The 14,159-nt window shown below is 44.5% G+C and overlaps 1 protein-coding gene across 1 annotated transcript in view; it reads right to left on the bottom strand.

Annotated features, from left to right (window-relative positions):
* The window catches only part of SIK2 (salt inducible kinase 2), a 90,821-nt gene extending 78,703 nt beyond the window's left edge, over positions 1 to 12,118 (bottom strand). The window contains exons 1-2 of the mRNA XM_025207632.1: positions 11,803 to 12,118; positions 3,208 to 3,324 (exon numbers count right to left, since the gene is read on the bottom strand). Of these exons, the coding sequence (XP_025063417.1) occupies positions 3,208 to 3,324; positions 11,803 to 11,865 (180 nt within the window). The 5' untranslated portion in view covers positions 11,866 to 12,118. The remainder of the gene's footprint in view (positions 1 to 3,207; positions 3,325 to 11,802) is intronic.
* Between the last annotated feature and the right edge of the window lie 2,041 nt (positions 12,119 to 14,159).

The following is a 14,159-nucleotide window of genomic DNA, read 5'->3' as shown; positions in this document are numbered from 1 at the left end:
AGAGCCTCGGAAAAAAAATGAAGTTTAAAATTGTGAATGTTTGTGGGCAAAAATATGGAAAAATGGAAAAGGATGGCTACAAGCACTCTGCTCCTTTTCTTTCTTTTTTTAAATGCCTTTTGATAGGGGACACAAGGATGCTACAATGCAAATATTTCGATCTTATATGCAAGGAGCACGTGCATCCAGAGGAGGATGAACTTGGATGGAATGCAAACTATATATAAAGGCGCCTTAATGCCACTGTTTACATCTGATGCTCATACACCCTTGTCATTAAGTACCTGAAGAGCCACTTGCACTATATTCCACTCTGTACCTAAAGTCAGAGCAGGTGCACACAGAATGGCAAGCTTGAAAGCAGTTACCAGATACTCGCCCTTCGACCAAGTACTACACTGTGCTTTTACAATCTCCCTGTGTTAGCTGCCGCATGCAACTATCGGGAGCTAGAAGCAGCATAAAGAAGCCATGCCTCCAGGTGGGGTGCAATTTAATACTGGCCCCTATCAAGAATATACCATACTTCTTCAGAGCACTCTTTTCTTCTTCAGCTTATTCCCCACAAGTTCCTCCCTCTCTCTTTCCCACTTAATGAATTCTCCTCTCTGCACACATGGAGAGCTCAAAATGTTATTAGATTTAAGAGCCAGGGGACAACTAACGAACCAAAGGCCTATAGGAAAGATGGAGCTCCTTTATCCAGGGGAGAATGTCCATGTGAAAAGCCAATTATATGCAACACACAGATAATGAAAGAGGGTGCCGGGATTCCTACCACTATTACTCCAAACCCTTCTTGGAAGACCCAAACTTCAAATCACTCTCCTGCTAGCAGACCAACATCTGGTAATCTATGGACCCAACCTACTCTGTCTTCTCTCATTCTCAGAGACTCTCTCAACTTGCGGACTTCTGTGGAGATGGATTTCTCTACTACTCTCTCTGCCCAAGCTTTGATTTTTTAGTAGTCCACTTCCCACGTGACTAAATCCAGGCCACCTCTACTGCTGCTCAGAGAAGAAAGACATGAGAATACCTATTGGGGAAGTTGCCCTTACAAGTCACTAGTCATTTGGGATCGACTCTGATCCAGAATTAGGGGGGAATAACCAATAAATCTAACTAGTCCCTAAAGACAAAATGCTGCATGCCTTGAAATTCTTGCCACATCAGACTGGGCTCCAATGACATGCTGACACCTGAAACAAACTCAGGAGTATCTCTAACCTTGATTACAATTGGTAAGCATGTTTGCTTAAGAACAAAGCAAGACATTTTGAAACCGAATGCCCCGTCTCACCTTTTCATGCCAAGGTCTGTTAGATTATCCAGACGTTCTCAGATGACTGAAGGGCAGATTCACCTTTATGTCTGAAATTATCTGATTTTCTGTGGTTTAGCAAGCCCTACACATCTGCTAAAAGTAGTTAACAGATATAAAGTTGCAAGACAGAATGACACCAACAGCTATCTCAATAACTTCTGCAGACGGGCCTAAGGCTTTGAGACCCATTGTGTATATCCAAGTGTCTGGATAGGACTTTCATAGATGCTAGGGTCGGAAGGGACCTCAACAGATCATCGAGTCTGACCCCCTGCCTAGGCAGGAAAGAGTACTGGGTTCAGATGACCCCAGCTAGATGCTTATCTATCCTCCTCTTGAAGACCCCCAGGGTAGGGGAGAGCACCACCTCCCTTGGGAGCCCGTTCCAGACCTTGGCCACTCGAACTGTGAAGAAGTTCTTCCTAATGTCTAGTCTAAATCTGCTTTCTGCTAGCTTGTGGGCATTATTTTTTGTAACCCCCGGGGGCACCTTGGTGAATAAAGCCTCACCAATTCCCTTCTGTGCCCCCGTGATGAACTTATAGGCAGCCACAAGGTTGCCTCTCAATCTTCTCTTGCGGAGGCTGAAGAGGTCCAGGTGCCCCAGTCTCTCCTCGTAGGGCTTGGTCTGCATGCCCTTAACCATACGAGTGGCCCTTCTCTGGACCCTCTCCAGGTTATCCACATCCCTCTTGAAGTGCGGCACCCAAAACTGCATGCAGTACTCCAACTGCGGTCCGACCAGCGCCCGATAGAGGGGAAGTATCACCTCCTTGGATCTGTTCATCATGCATCTGCTGATGCACGATAAAGTGCCATCAGCTTTTCTGATGGCTTCGTCACACTGCCGACTCATGTTCATCTTGGAGTCCACTAGGACTCCAAGGTCCCTTTCCACTTGCGTGCCACCAAGCAGGTCATTCCCTAGGCTGTAGGTGTGCTGGACTTTTTTCCTCCCTAGGTGCAGCACTTTGCATTTCTCCTTGTTGAACTGCATTCTGTTGTTTTCCGCCCATACGTCCAACCTGTCCAGGTCTGCTTGTAGTTGTAAGAAAGATGAAGATTTAAATCACTTTGAAAGATGAAGATTTAAATCATTGTCATCCTACCTGGTGTAATTAGCTATACCAGCGGAGAGTGGGAGTAAAAGGCTACCAGACAGGAATGGTGGCATCTTCCACGCACTTTATGATGGTGTGACTTTACCAAGTACAAGTCAAGTAACTGGGATCCTGCTTTTTAGGGGCACCAGATGGTTCAGTGGAGGTGGTTATAAAACTTTCCTCTGTTGATGGCCAGTGTGGTTTGAGGGTTGTTATCTGTTGGCAACTCAGTACTTTATACTACAGAAGACTGGTGGTCTCAGTCTAGATCTCAGTGGGCAAGTGCTTCCACCACCACAGCATTTGACATAACTGCAGGTAGTTTCAGCAAAACAAGCCAAGAACTCAATGAAGCCATGAAAAGTGGCCTCTCTGAACTCAGCGTGTGCACAGCAGCAATGCCATGGGGTCAGTTCCTGATGACAGCATAGCTGCTCTATAAAGTTGCAGGAGGTTTCAGTCACCAGGTATCTCAATCTCATATCTTTCACTATCACTAAATTACATCTTAACTTTTTCAAAAGAAGAATGCAGGCATCTTCGGGGTTCTGCAGCACAGAGGCCAAATGTGGTTGAGAAGCTGCATATGCAACAATGATTGCAGAATGACTAAAGAAAACCATAGCCACAGAAACTCACCCACCTAAAAGCTGAATGCGCATTATGAAAAAGCAGCCCCCAAAAACATCACTGACATACAGGACTGGACACCGATAAAGCCTTCGCACAAGAACACATGGAGGAAGAGAGGAGAAGGAGAGCAGCAGGTAACTGTACCTGATAGAGCTTTATAATGTGGGGGTGGTCGAGCATTTTCATTATCTGCACTTCTCGATAGATTTTCTCCAGATTAACGGCATCCAGCTGGGATTTGTCAATGATTTTTATTGCCACCTGAAGCCAAGGGAAAAAAAAAAAATAGGCTGTAATTTTTTTTTTTAAATCAACTTTCTCGCTATTGGTTTACTTCACATTTGAAACAGAGCACCAAAATTTCTAGCTCATTCTAGCAGGTTGTGTTATTGCAGAAATACTAAGGTACAGCAAATGTGTGTGCTAAATGAAATGTTAATAAAAGGAAGGAAAATAAAAGAATGCTCCTGGCAACCCAGAAGCACCAATGTCAGACAAGATCTCTGAATCTGCCCCCTGTTCCTAGCAATTAGGGACAGGTTTTCAAAGGTCGATGTCAGTGGGTCTTAGGAGCCTATCAGACAGCTGCTTTAAAAAAAATTAAAAAAAAAAAAAAAAAAATCACATGAGGCACCTCTCTGCATCAGTATCTGCCTAAAGACCGCTTGGAATATAATCTGTGAACGGATTTTGCCATATTAAAAATAAAAAGCCGATATCTGCATTTCAAAAATGGTTACTGAGCACACGCAGCAACTTCTTCCTGCCGTTTCATGGGTCATGCCACAGGAGCCTGCATTTTGACATGTGCAAGAAAAGTCCCTGTGAAAATGTCTGGCACAAAAAACAGTTAGAAAGTTTATTTTTATGCAACCCGGGAGTTTCAGGTAATCACTGCTGGTCAGAGTCTGAGCATAGCCTTTCTGTATTTATTTACAACAGCAGAGGTACATATTTATACACTTCAACAGCGTAGAAACAGGGCACTTCTAAAGGAGTGGCTGGGGTCTTTCAGCCAACCAGAAACGGCCGTATCAAGGTTTCTCTTTTGTGGTCCATTTTTATAGCTTCTTTAAACAAGACTAGTATTGTTTTGATTGAGAATGGGCCATAAGAACAATTATAAGTGGTTTCCTTTGAATCAGACTGTCAGATAGTACAGGTTCATGGAAATTTTATAAGACCTCCTATTAATGAGACTATTAAAGTGATTTTTAAACAAATCAGGGGTGAGGAAAAAAAACTTTCTTCCCATTTGGACTGTAACAAATCCCTTACGTTTCAAGCAAAACACTGCAGCTATGTTTTAAAGCATGGCAACCAGGAACTGGAACGGACTAGAAACTAAAGTGGGAATGACTGGTCTATTTTCACCGTGTAAATCAACTGACGTACAGAAAAGTACCCCCAAAAATATATGTTAAAGACACGTAGCTTCTAAGCCCCCCGTTTTAGCTCTCAGATACCAGTGTTATCAAAAACAAACCTGGCTTTGTGATTTTGGGGGAATCAGTGTACCTTGTGGCTTGAGGATGGGCCCAAAGTCAGGAAGGTCCAATCTCTAATTTCAGCTCTTTCAGAAACTCATTGGGCAGCTGTGGTCCAAGTCCATTACCTCTCATTTAAGTGAGAGGAAGGGGAACGTTACAAAGGGAGTCTGACCAAATGCGTTTCTCAAGCTATCTACCAAAGCCTGAGATACAAGCCGATGACTAGGCAGTTCCAAGAATCTGTGAACTTGCCAGGGAGCGCATGGGATCTCTCTGTCCGGGACAACTGCGACGCCACCACAATCAAAATGCCATTAGCAAGACCAAGATGGTATTTTCATTCACTTAAAATGGCAGTAAAATTCGGTTTTCCACCCTTCCCTCGGAATGCACTGCAGTCAACGAGGTCAGGATTTCATCCCTAAGTAAAATTTAAACTGAACTTCTTGGCTCAGTGAGTGCAATCAAAACATGCCTTACTAATGCAGCCTGTAATGGTACATATTTTTATTTTAACTGTGATTAATGTTCTGTACATAAGAAATGGCAGTAATTAGCCTGTTGAGGAACAGGGATGTTCTCCAGGGATACTTCTGTCAATTAAATTAGAGTCCAAATAATTTAGACGAGAGATCTGGTTCCTTCCGACCTTATTTTAGTCAATATCAGAGAACTAAGATGCACAGGGCTATAAGTAAGGGATTCCCCATTTTGTTTTAAACAGAAAGGTTTAAAAAAAAAAAAAAAAAAAAAAAAAAAAAGGAAATAACATGATAGTTAAAGAATGCACGAGAAAACAGGACTGAAAAAAATATTAAATCAATCAGTGGTATGCCCTCGCCTTGAATACTATGTTAAGAATGCAGGGAGAGGCAACAAAAAACCACCACGGCCGTGCAAAAACTCACATATGAAAAGACTGGGTCCATTTTGATAAAATATCAGATAGATTTATGACCGATGAACAACGTGCAAAAGGGAGATCGTTTCTGCTGTTCAAAGCCCTCCATGGGTCTGATTTTTTGAGAAATTGCTTCTGCCTCAACACATCATGACCCAACTACAGCTGTATTCCACAGAAACCATGACGCTGGGAAACTATGGGGGCCAGCTGGCAGGCAGAGGAGACCAAATCTGTAGAAGGACCTCGTTACCTGAATACGGATGCTTAAGGGCTTCCTTGCATTCAGAACCACTGTGCTAGTTTGTTTTGGCTGTTCTTTGGTAACCCCATCACATGTACACACACCTGCCCTCACCACCCGCCCACCAAAAAAGACAGAAATAAAGCAAAAACACCACGAACCGATGAAGTGATTTAGCTTTTTGAGTGGGGGGGGGTGAGAGCAAGCCTAATTTCTATTTTTAAAGACAGTTTGTGCTCAGTTGTTGCCTGGCGGAGATGGCATACGAGTACAGGCTGCGAGAGATGGGCTCGAACAGAAGCACTCTATTTTGATCTCTCACTGGGGGTTTACCATCGCTGTCAAACCCAAAGGCGTTAAGTATTGTGCAAAAGCAACAATTCATATCCTTTGAAAAACTGAATGATTGTGGAACTCCTTGCCAAAAATCAGAATGGAGTCCAAGAGCTTAGTGTAATTAAAAAAAAAAGCGATGAAATATTCATATGAACTCTGACAGCCATTGTCATTAGATGGGGTAGAGGGTCCCTCAAGGAACACTGACCCACACTTCCAAACACATTCCCAATATTACAGAAAAGGTTTGTCCATACTTTTCCATTTTTGGAATTCTGGATTCTTCCTCTAAAAACATAGGGAAACAGCCACTGCTGGAGACATGACACTGTTTAAACCTCCCCAGGTTGAATGCAAGTATGCCAACCTCCTCCTTCATCTCACTGCAGTGCCCTACCGCCTCACCAGCCCAGCCAGCCTTGTTTGGCTGCTTGGCCACTTCTTCCACATGCACCCGGGATGCTTCTTCCTCGACAGCCCTTAAGCACAGACCCCTCTCCCTGAAAATGTTTCCATGATGCTTCTGCAGGGAAGGATGAGAAGACTCAAGTCCCAATTCTACTGCGCGGCCCGTGGAAAGGAGTAACCGATAGCAAGGAAGACGACTGCTTGGGATTGCTGATCTCTGTTTTCATCTTGTAATTCAAAAACAAAATAGAAATGATGCAAATCTAAACACGTGTGCAGCCCGTCCACACAGCCACGTGTTCCCATGTATGTTACCTTCACCCACCCTTTCTCCCATTCCCTCCAATGGTTCAGTACGTCGGATTGTCTTACATTAGACCCTGAGCCCGAAAGATGTTTATACATGCAAGCAGGCCCCCTGCTCCAAGCACAAAGGAGGAAGATGAAAGGAAATTCATTCCAATTCCATCCAAGTCAAACACAACTGCCTAAAAGTCTGAAATTAAGCACCAATGTCCGTCTTTGCCAGAACAGGGCCTAGGCTGCGCTCTACGCTACTTGCCGCTGCTCTCGGCAGTTTGCTTTTTCATCATCTGTGATCTCAGAGGGGCAAGTGACTCCCCTCTCTGGGATGATTAAAGCCCATGTAGGAACAGGGGATGCAAACATACATTTGGACGCTTACCAACAAAACGAACACAAATCCAGAAGCTTCAGACTCCTTCCTCCTCCCTTTCTCTTTACTGCTCGGGAAACTTGACGGCTGCTCAGGTTTTATGCAAGCACAAGCTACTAAGGCTCTAAAATGAGTTTCTTAGGAAATTGCAAGACATTAAGGCAACCAAAAAACAAACATTTAAATAAACCCTAATCCCTCAATACACAGTAGGCAAAGGTTACTGAAAAAAAACGGAGGCGGTGGGGGAGGAGGTGGAGGAGTAACCTTTGCGGGTCAGATTTCCTCCCTACTTCCTCTCATTTGCTTTCTACCGGCTCACTGCAAAAGCAACAGCAGCCAGAAGCAGGCTGGCCTTTCTGGACGGGAGCAGGTGTGAGCTGGGTGCAGTGCTGTTATTAACTTCATCTCAGATACCTCCCAAGCCAAAACGATTTCACTGACACCCTCCTCTCCCCAAGTTAGTCAGGACTGTTCTTATTATTTCACTCCACCCTAGCCTTCTAAGCGAGGAGGGGTGTCTTAGATAAGACAGTTTGTGTCCAAATTTCTTACCAATACAAATCCCAAATACGTGCACTCACCAGGAAAATTTAATGTAAGAATCCAACCGTCATTGCTGGTCACTTTTTAGTGCTTTTCAACAGGAGTCTAATCCATGCGGGCCTGCTCTGTAGGGGGCATCTCACCTCTCCCACTGCCCTCTTGGGCTCCCCTTGGGTTTTTACCTTGTCTTAAGCAACCGCACAGTTTCTTCTTGCTTCCCTCCTTTCTGAGATTGCTTTAATTGAAGATACAGCTGAACTAAAGTGGCTTTTATTGCTTCCCTGCAGTTCTCATGTGAAAGAAAACTAATGCACAGAAAAGGCCCACAACCAAGTTGTGCAAAGCCTCCGAGGGAAGGAGATGGTGCTTAGGGCTGACGCAGAAGAGGAAGCCAGTGAAGGGCGGTGGAAAGCAGGAGAATGAGCAAGGAGGCTTTTGGCAGCCCTTTACGACACCCTGGAGGAGGCAGGAACAGAGCTGTTCCTTGCTTCAGCCTGTGCCTTGTGCAACCCTGAGCTCTTGCTTCATCTTTATCAATTCATCCCAACTGCTGTCATGTCATGAATGCAAACTTCTGCGTTTTAATTTCCATCCCTCCCTTCTCCCTGCCCCAGGAAAAGTCTCTCAGACTTGCAGTTACAAGTTCCTGAACCAAAGCTGGTTAAGCTGTTTGGCTTGGAAAAAAATAATGAACTTAAGAGCATACACGCTCTGCCAGTCCTTCCAACAGGGTTAGCGCTTGCACAGTCGGCTCTTGAGTTTTCACAGTGAAACATTTCTGTTTTTAAATTCATCTATTACAGTTCCCAGTAAAGAAAAATTTCCCCATGGATATCAGGCACAATATTTGGCATTGCACAACCCACTAGCTCCCAATGTTAGCAAAAGTGCACTTAGTTCTTTCTTTTTTCAAACCTCCTATTCCTCTAAGCTCTTGATAAACTGAACATTTAACAAGGCAGAGAGAGAAACTGTGAAACGGCTTCTATTTTCTAGCAATAATCTCTTCATCAATTAAAACTGTAAAAGATGCTTCTTGTGTGTTCTCCATTAGGTTTATAACCATAGTGCTATTGATTTCAGCCAAAAAAAGGGGGAAAGAAATTATGAAAAAATTATTATGGAGAGTGGAAGAGGTGCTTTTATTTTTTAAACCTATACTGAGTTCCAATGTCTGAAGAGCTTTTGCTCACTGAAAAGGAAAAATTATCGCTGGGCTGAAAAAAAGAAATGATCCACAGAAGTGTCACCTTCAGAACAGATTCTTTATGATAGCACAGCACAGAAGTTGGGAAGTGGAGATACAAATCATGCTATAAATACTGATTCAGTTTTACGTTAACATGGTGTCTCTGTATCCTACTCAGCTGCGTGCATTTAAAAGTCCAACAATATAACTTGTCTTGAGGACTGGCAAAAGAGCGTGAAAACAACTCCTTTGTCTGAAGGCCAAACCATTTGAAACTGGAGCTCCACAATCCCCACACTATCAAACGCTGCAAAAATTATGTTGCTAAAACTTATCGTTGGTGTAAATACCGTGTAGGTAACTTGCAGATACCTGTGTTCAGTCTGCTTGCAGTGCATCCACATCCAGGAGTGGGTCAAAGACCCTGACAAGCCAATGCTTGTTCTAAAATCTGAGGATATCTTCAGAAGAGCTTAATCACCTTAATGAGAGCAAGAATCTTATTTCAGTGTTACTCAGCACCGAAATGCTGCAGATGAGCCTGATTTTCATATCTCCATATTTAATCAAGTAAGAGGCGATCTAAACACAAGCAGTGTTGGGCACTTCGGATGTCAGTGGTCTTCCAGCTCTTATAAAAATCCAGAGATGCGCTACTGTTCTTTTTAACGGCAAATAATTTAGCTTGTGGTGCAATTTAAAAGAACTCTGAATGGGACACGCTTATCAAGAGCCCTCACTCTGCACAGCTCCTCCGAAGGCACTTCCTTCCTGTGGTCTAATGCTTATTAGTAACAGAAGGCAAAGCTCCAGTTTCAATTTTTGTTGCCTTCTTGGGATGAGCTGTCCCTGGGGTTTCCCTCCGCTGGCCTATTGCAATGGCTACACTCTGTCAAGCCTAGATGGAGTCAGCAAGTCATCCTGTCCAAAAGATTTAACAGACTTCCAGCAGCATTCTCCCACCTGCTACATAGATGGGTCAGCAGATAAAATGTGATATCCACAGACTTCTTTCTGGGAAAGGTTGAAATACTGCAAGTTTCAGGATGGCTCATTCAAAATGCCAGCTGTCACTTGCCTAGCACTTTGATCCAAAACGTAATTCTACAGGTGTAGATGTTTTATTTAGCTTCGTGTTAGCTCACTTGCCTGAATGTCTGAAACAATCCCAAACATGGTACTCTGCTGACCAAGAGTAGCTGCTCCTTGGCATTACAAAGAGTTCAGATCAAATAAAACGTCAATCAAAAATTATTAACGGCTTCTTATTTCTAATGAATCAAGGGACTCTATACAAATACTTATTATAATGAATAGAGTAAAATCTAACGTGCAGTTTCTTGGCACAAGTGGCAGGCTTTTTTCACAGCAAAAAGTGCAGCAAAACATGTTGGTATCTACACCGTAATACAGGTGGAAGTTTTGTATTAGAATATAACTGAATGCGTAGTTGCAGACAATATACCGCTTTCATTTGAAAGAGAAAAGAGCAGCAGCTGGCTTCCCTGCTCCAATCCTTAAAAACAGATTAGACACCTCAGTCCATTCTGAAGCCTTAATTCTCCTTTCTGCCCTTTGCTAGGTCTGCAGAAAGTTTAAGAGAAAAAAAAAAATCACTGGGAAATATTGTAAAACTGCAAATGTAAATTCCGTCTTGGGCAGAAGCTGCTCGCTTCCATGCGCAACCTTGGCAGGGTCCCATTGGTGGGGGAGAGGGAAGGGAAGGGGAGGGGAAGTGTGTTAAAATCTTTTTTTTTTTTTTTTTTTTTTTTTTAATTCAAACCAGATACGTTGTTTCAGACTGGAGCGAACTTTCCTATTTTACATATTTGCACGACAACGTTTGAATGACGAGATAGTCTCACTCCATGACGGATGCACATACAGCTTGGTAGCTGGTAATCACTAGCTTTCCCAGAGAAATGTCGTAATGCAGCGCTAATCTTGTCAAAACAGCACATAAAGGCTTACATGATGCACGGGTGAATTCTCATTTCTCTAGTGTGACCAACATGCACAAGCCACCACCCAGAGCACACATCCGATTCAGGACAACGATGCAAGTCTCTTGATTCCTGCAGATGGCTCTTGTTCAGGCTACAAATCACTTTTGATTGCAGAAGTCTTTCCCCCCAGTATCACAAGAACTTCAGGATTTAGGGTAACTAAGGGCTTTAAAACAACCTGAAAGGTGACTTGAAAAGGCAAAAAACACTGCTGCATTGCGCCCTTGTTTATTTTTCTGTTTAAAGAGGTCTAAAAGCTTGAAGGCCTTTTGAAATATTTCTTGCTTTTTAAACTTAGAAATGTCAGGATCATCATTTCCTATCTTGTTCTTATTGGAGGCTTAGAGAAGTGGAGTGGGAGCTGCCTTCACCCTGGACAGGAGGGGCAGGGAACTGAAACCGCTGGACATCTAGCTTTAAAGAGATGTCAAACCAAAGTGCTAGTCTTGGGTTCGAAATCTGGCTGCTCCACAACCTCTTGGTTTCTCTTTAGTCTGGACGCTATGCTTCTAGTTCTCCAGCCACCCAGAGTCTTTCGGGAAAAATAAGCCCTGAAACTACCCAAGCACAAAATATTCTGAAGACCCTTCAGGGCCTTATGACACAGAAAAAAAGCCCCCAATTTCTCTTATTTGCAGGTGATGTGTGGGTTGCCTATGCCAGCCAAAAGCCTTAGGCCCCATCCCTTAACTAGGTTATGCCTAGTATAGTTAACCTGATACAAATCTCTACTAAAGATGCACCACATTAAAGACTTATTCATGCCTGGATTAAGTGATGCTGGTGCAAGCCCATTTTGCAACGCTGTGGCAGTTCTGCATTAAGGGTTTGCACAAAGGCAGGCACATCAGTTCTAGGCTATTTTGGATCAATGTGTTCTGGATATAAACCAAACTGAGAGGCACAGTGAAGGTAGGAAAAAAGGTGCTATCCTTCCACGTACTGAGTAGTACACCGCTATGCATTCGGAAGTGCGCTGGAAGGCCCGTCTCGTCTTGTATCCCATCTCCTACAGAAGCCATCACCAGATGCTTCACTGTAAGATGCAAACCACATCGAACAGACAGTTAGGTACCACGTGCCTAGTGGAGAAGTTTTTCCAAGTTCTGGCAGCTGGTGGCTGGCTTATATCCTGAACCCAGAGACCTGATTAGTCAGAAGTGTTTATTCTCCTGCACCACACCATAGCTAACATTATCATGTACTCATCCTTAGACAGCTTTCAGACTCAGCCTTTGGGGAGACAGTTCCACGGGTTAGTTACACTTTTAAGTACCGGGGACTATTTAAAGTGCATAACCTAGGGATGAATAGTAATAATAATAATAATAATAAAAAAAAAGTTTCTGCACTTACCTGAACTCATTACACACCATGCTCATTAAATGCCGCAGCAGCCTACGCTAAGCGTCTTAGATCTCATTAAGGTCCCGTACTTTGTTTCTCAGAATGCCTTTTGCCTCTAATAGCAGCCTCAAAACTGACAGGACCCAGTCAGTGCGGGGCTTCTTCAGAAGCCTCAAAATTGACAGCTCCTGGTCCAAATTTCACCAATTATGCACTTAAACAGAGTACAACAGAAGCACAGTTAGGTTACAGGGTAGGCACTGGGGCCCAAGAGTGCCTGTACACTTAACCCAAATGAAGATAAGCGGCATGCAAGAAGTGTATTGCTCATATTCCAGCTGGTGTCTGCTCCCTCTTAGGAGACAGTAAACAAGAGGAGGCTGGTTTTTACCTATTATTTTAGGGTTCTTGTCACCATTTACTCTCCTCGAAAAGTAAGTAGCTCTAATCTTCCTAAATGTCCCTCTCATGGGTGTTTTTTCTATGCTTCTCGGCTATTTTGGTTTCCTCCAGTGGACTTATTTTCGCCTCTGTCCTGAGCAATACCGTAAGTTCTGCTCCTTAGTGGATACTTCATTAGACAACTCATCCTCTGATCACAGAAACATCCTGTGATACAACACAGGCTGCATGAAAGGACCTGTTACAAACTTCAGAGCCTAAGAAGTATAGACAATAAGCAGAACAAAAGGTTGTGAATACAAGGCAGCCTCGTCCAACGATCCTGCTGGAAGAAGGGCGCTGAACTACCCGCTGTTGTTACAAATGCAACTCCTTCATTCCTGTCAACTTTCTTCACTCAAGTGCCTAATTACCCATGTTTAAGTGTTGCATTAATATAAAGTTTCAGGTTTAATGCAAAACTCATTTGTATATCTACCTTCAAGCCTACTTTCCCTTCTAATGCACCCATGCTGGTTCAGTTTGCATTTCACTTTTATCTGGCGCTAGCAATATTGAGTTTTCAGTTTATGGCTGAGGTTTGCAAGGCACAAATCCGGCGCGCAGCTTCTCAAGAGCAGGCCGGATTTTGCACGGCAGTCAAGGCTCGGGTACTCCCCACATACGGAGCTTGCTAAATAACTAGACTGGAAAATAAGCTCGGGTTGGCCAGACTTGTTGACTTGGTGGAAGTGAAGACAAAGTGCACAAACAAACGAAGCGACTGCCTCCAGTAAACCGGCAGCCTCAAGGTACCCAGGCTGCAAGGAAGGGGACCCGGTGCATAACACCGCGAGCTGGGGCCGGAAAACGGAGGAGACTCTCACATAAGGAAAGACTTTTCTAAAATGATTTTTCCAAACGAGTCTCAACAGAAACGGAGCGCGGCATTTCCTGCGGTGCAGACATGCAAGGAAAACATTGGTACAAGCCTGATACAAGCTACGTGTCCCCCATCGCGAGCTTCACGGAGACCTGCCGGCTGTGCAAGGGGGCGACTCGGGGAGCGAACGACTCCAGGACACGCAAGGACGACGGTCACCCGCTAGCTGAAGCCGGGCTGGAAATCGGAGCGTCTTCCTGCCGGGAAGAGCCGCTCAGCCGAGCGCGACGCCCGGTCCCTTTCGTGCGGGGCCCAGCGCCGCGAAACCAAGCGGGGCCGCGACCAACTTGTGCCGTGCTCAGGTGGGAGGGCCCTTTGCCCTTCCTAAAAAGTTATTTTCCTCTCCTCCCTCCTCCGACCCCCCCCAGCAGCCAAGCCACGCTTCATCCTCTCGCTGCAGGGCGAACCGGCGCCCCACGTCCATCTCACCCTTGAAAAGAGGGGGGGAAAACCCCCCAATTAAATAAGTCTTTAGATGCAAAACTTTGTCACCGCGGAAAACCGAGCCCGGTTACGGCTGGGTGTTAAAACGCAGGGTGCAAACCCCGGCGCGCGGGGGGAGCCAGACCCCCGCGCCACAGGTCCCTCCGGCACCGCCGCGTCCCGGTCCACCCGAGCACAAATTAAGA

The sequence above is a fragment of the Alligator sinensis genome, unplaced genomic scaffold (assembly GCF_000455745.1).
Source record: "Alligator sinensis unplaced genomic scaffold, ASM45574v1 scaffold1241_1, whole genome shotgun sequence".
In the NCBI taxonomy this organism is placed as follows: Eukaryota; Metazoa; Chordata; order Crocodylia; family Alligatoridae; genus Alligator; species Alligator sinensis.
Note: the sequence above shows the minus strand (reverse complement) of the source record. Positions and strands in the feature narration are given on the sequence as shown.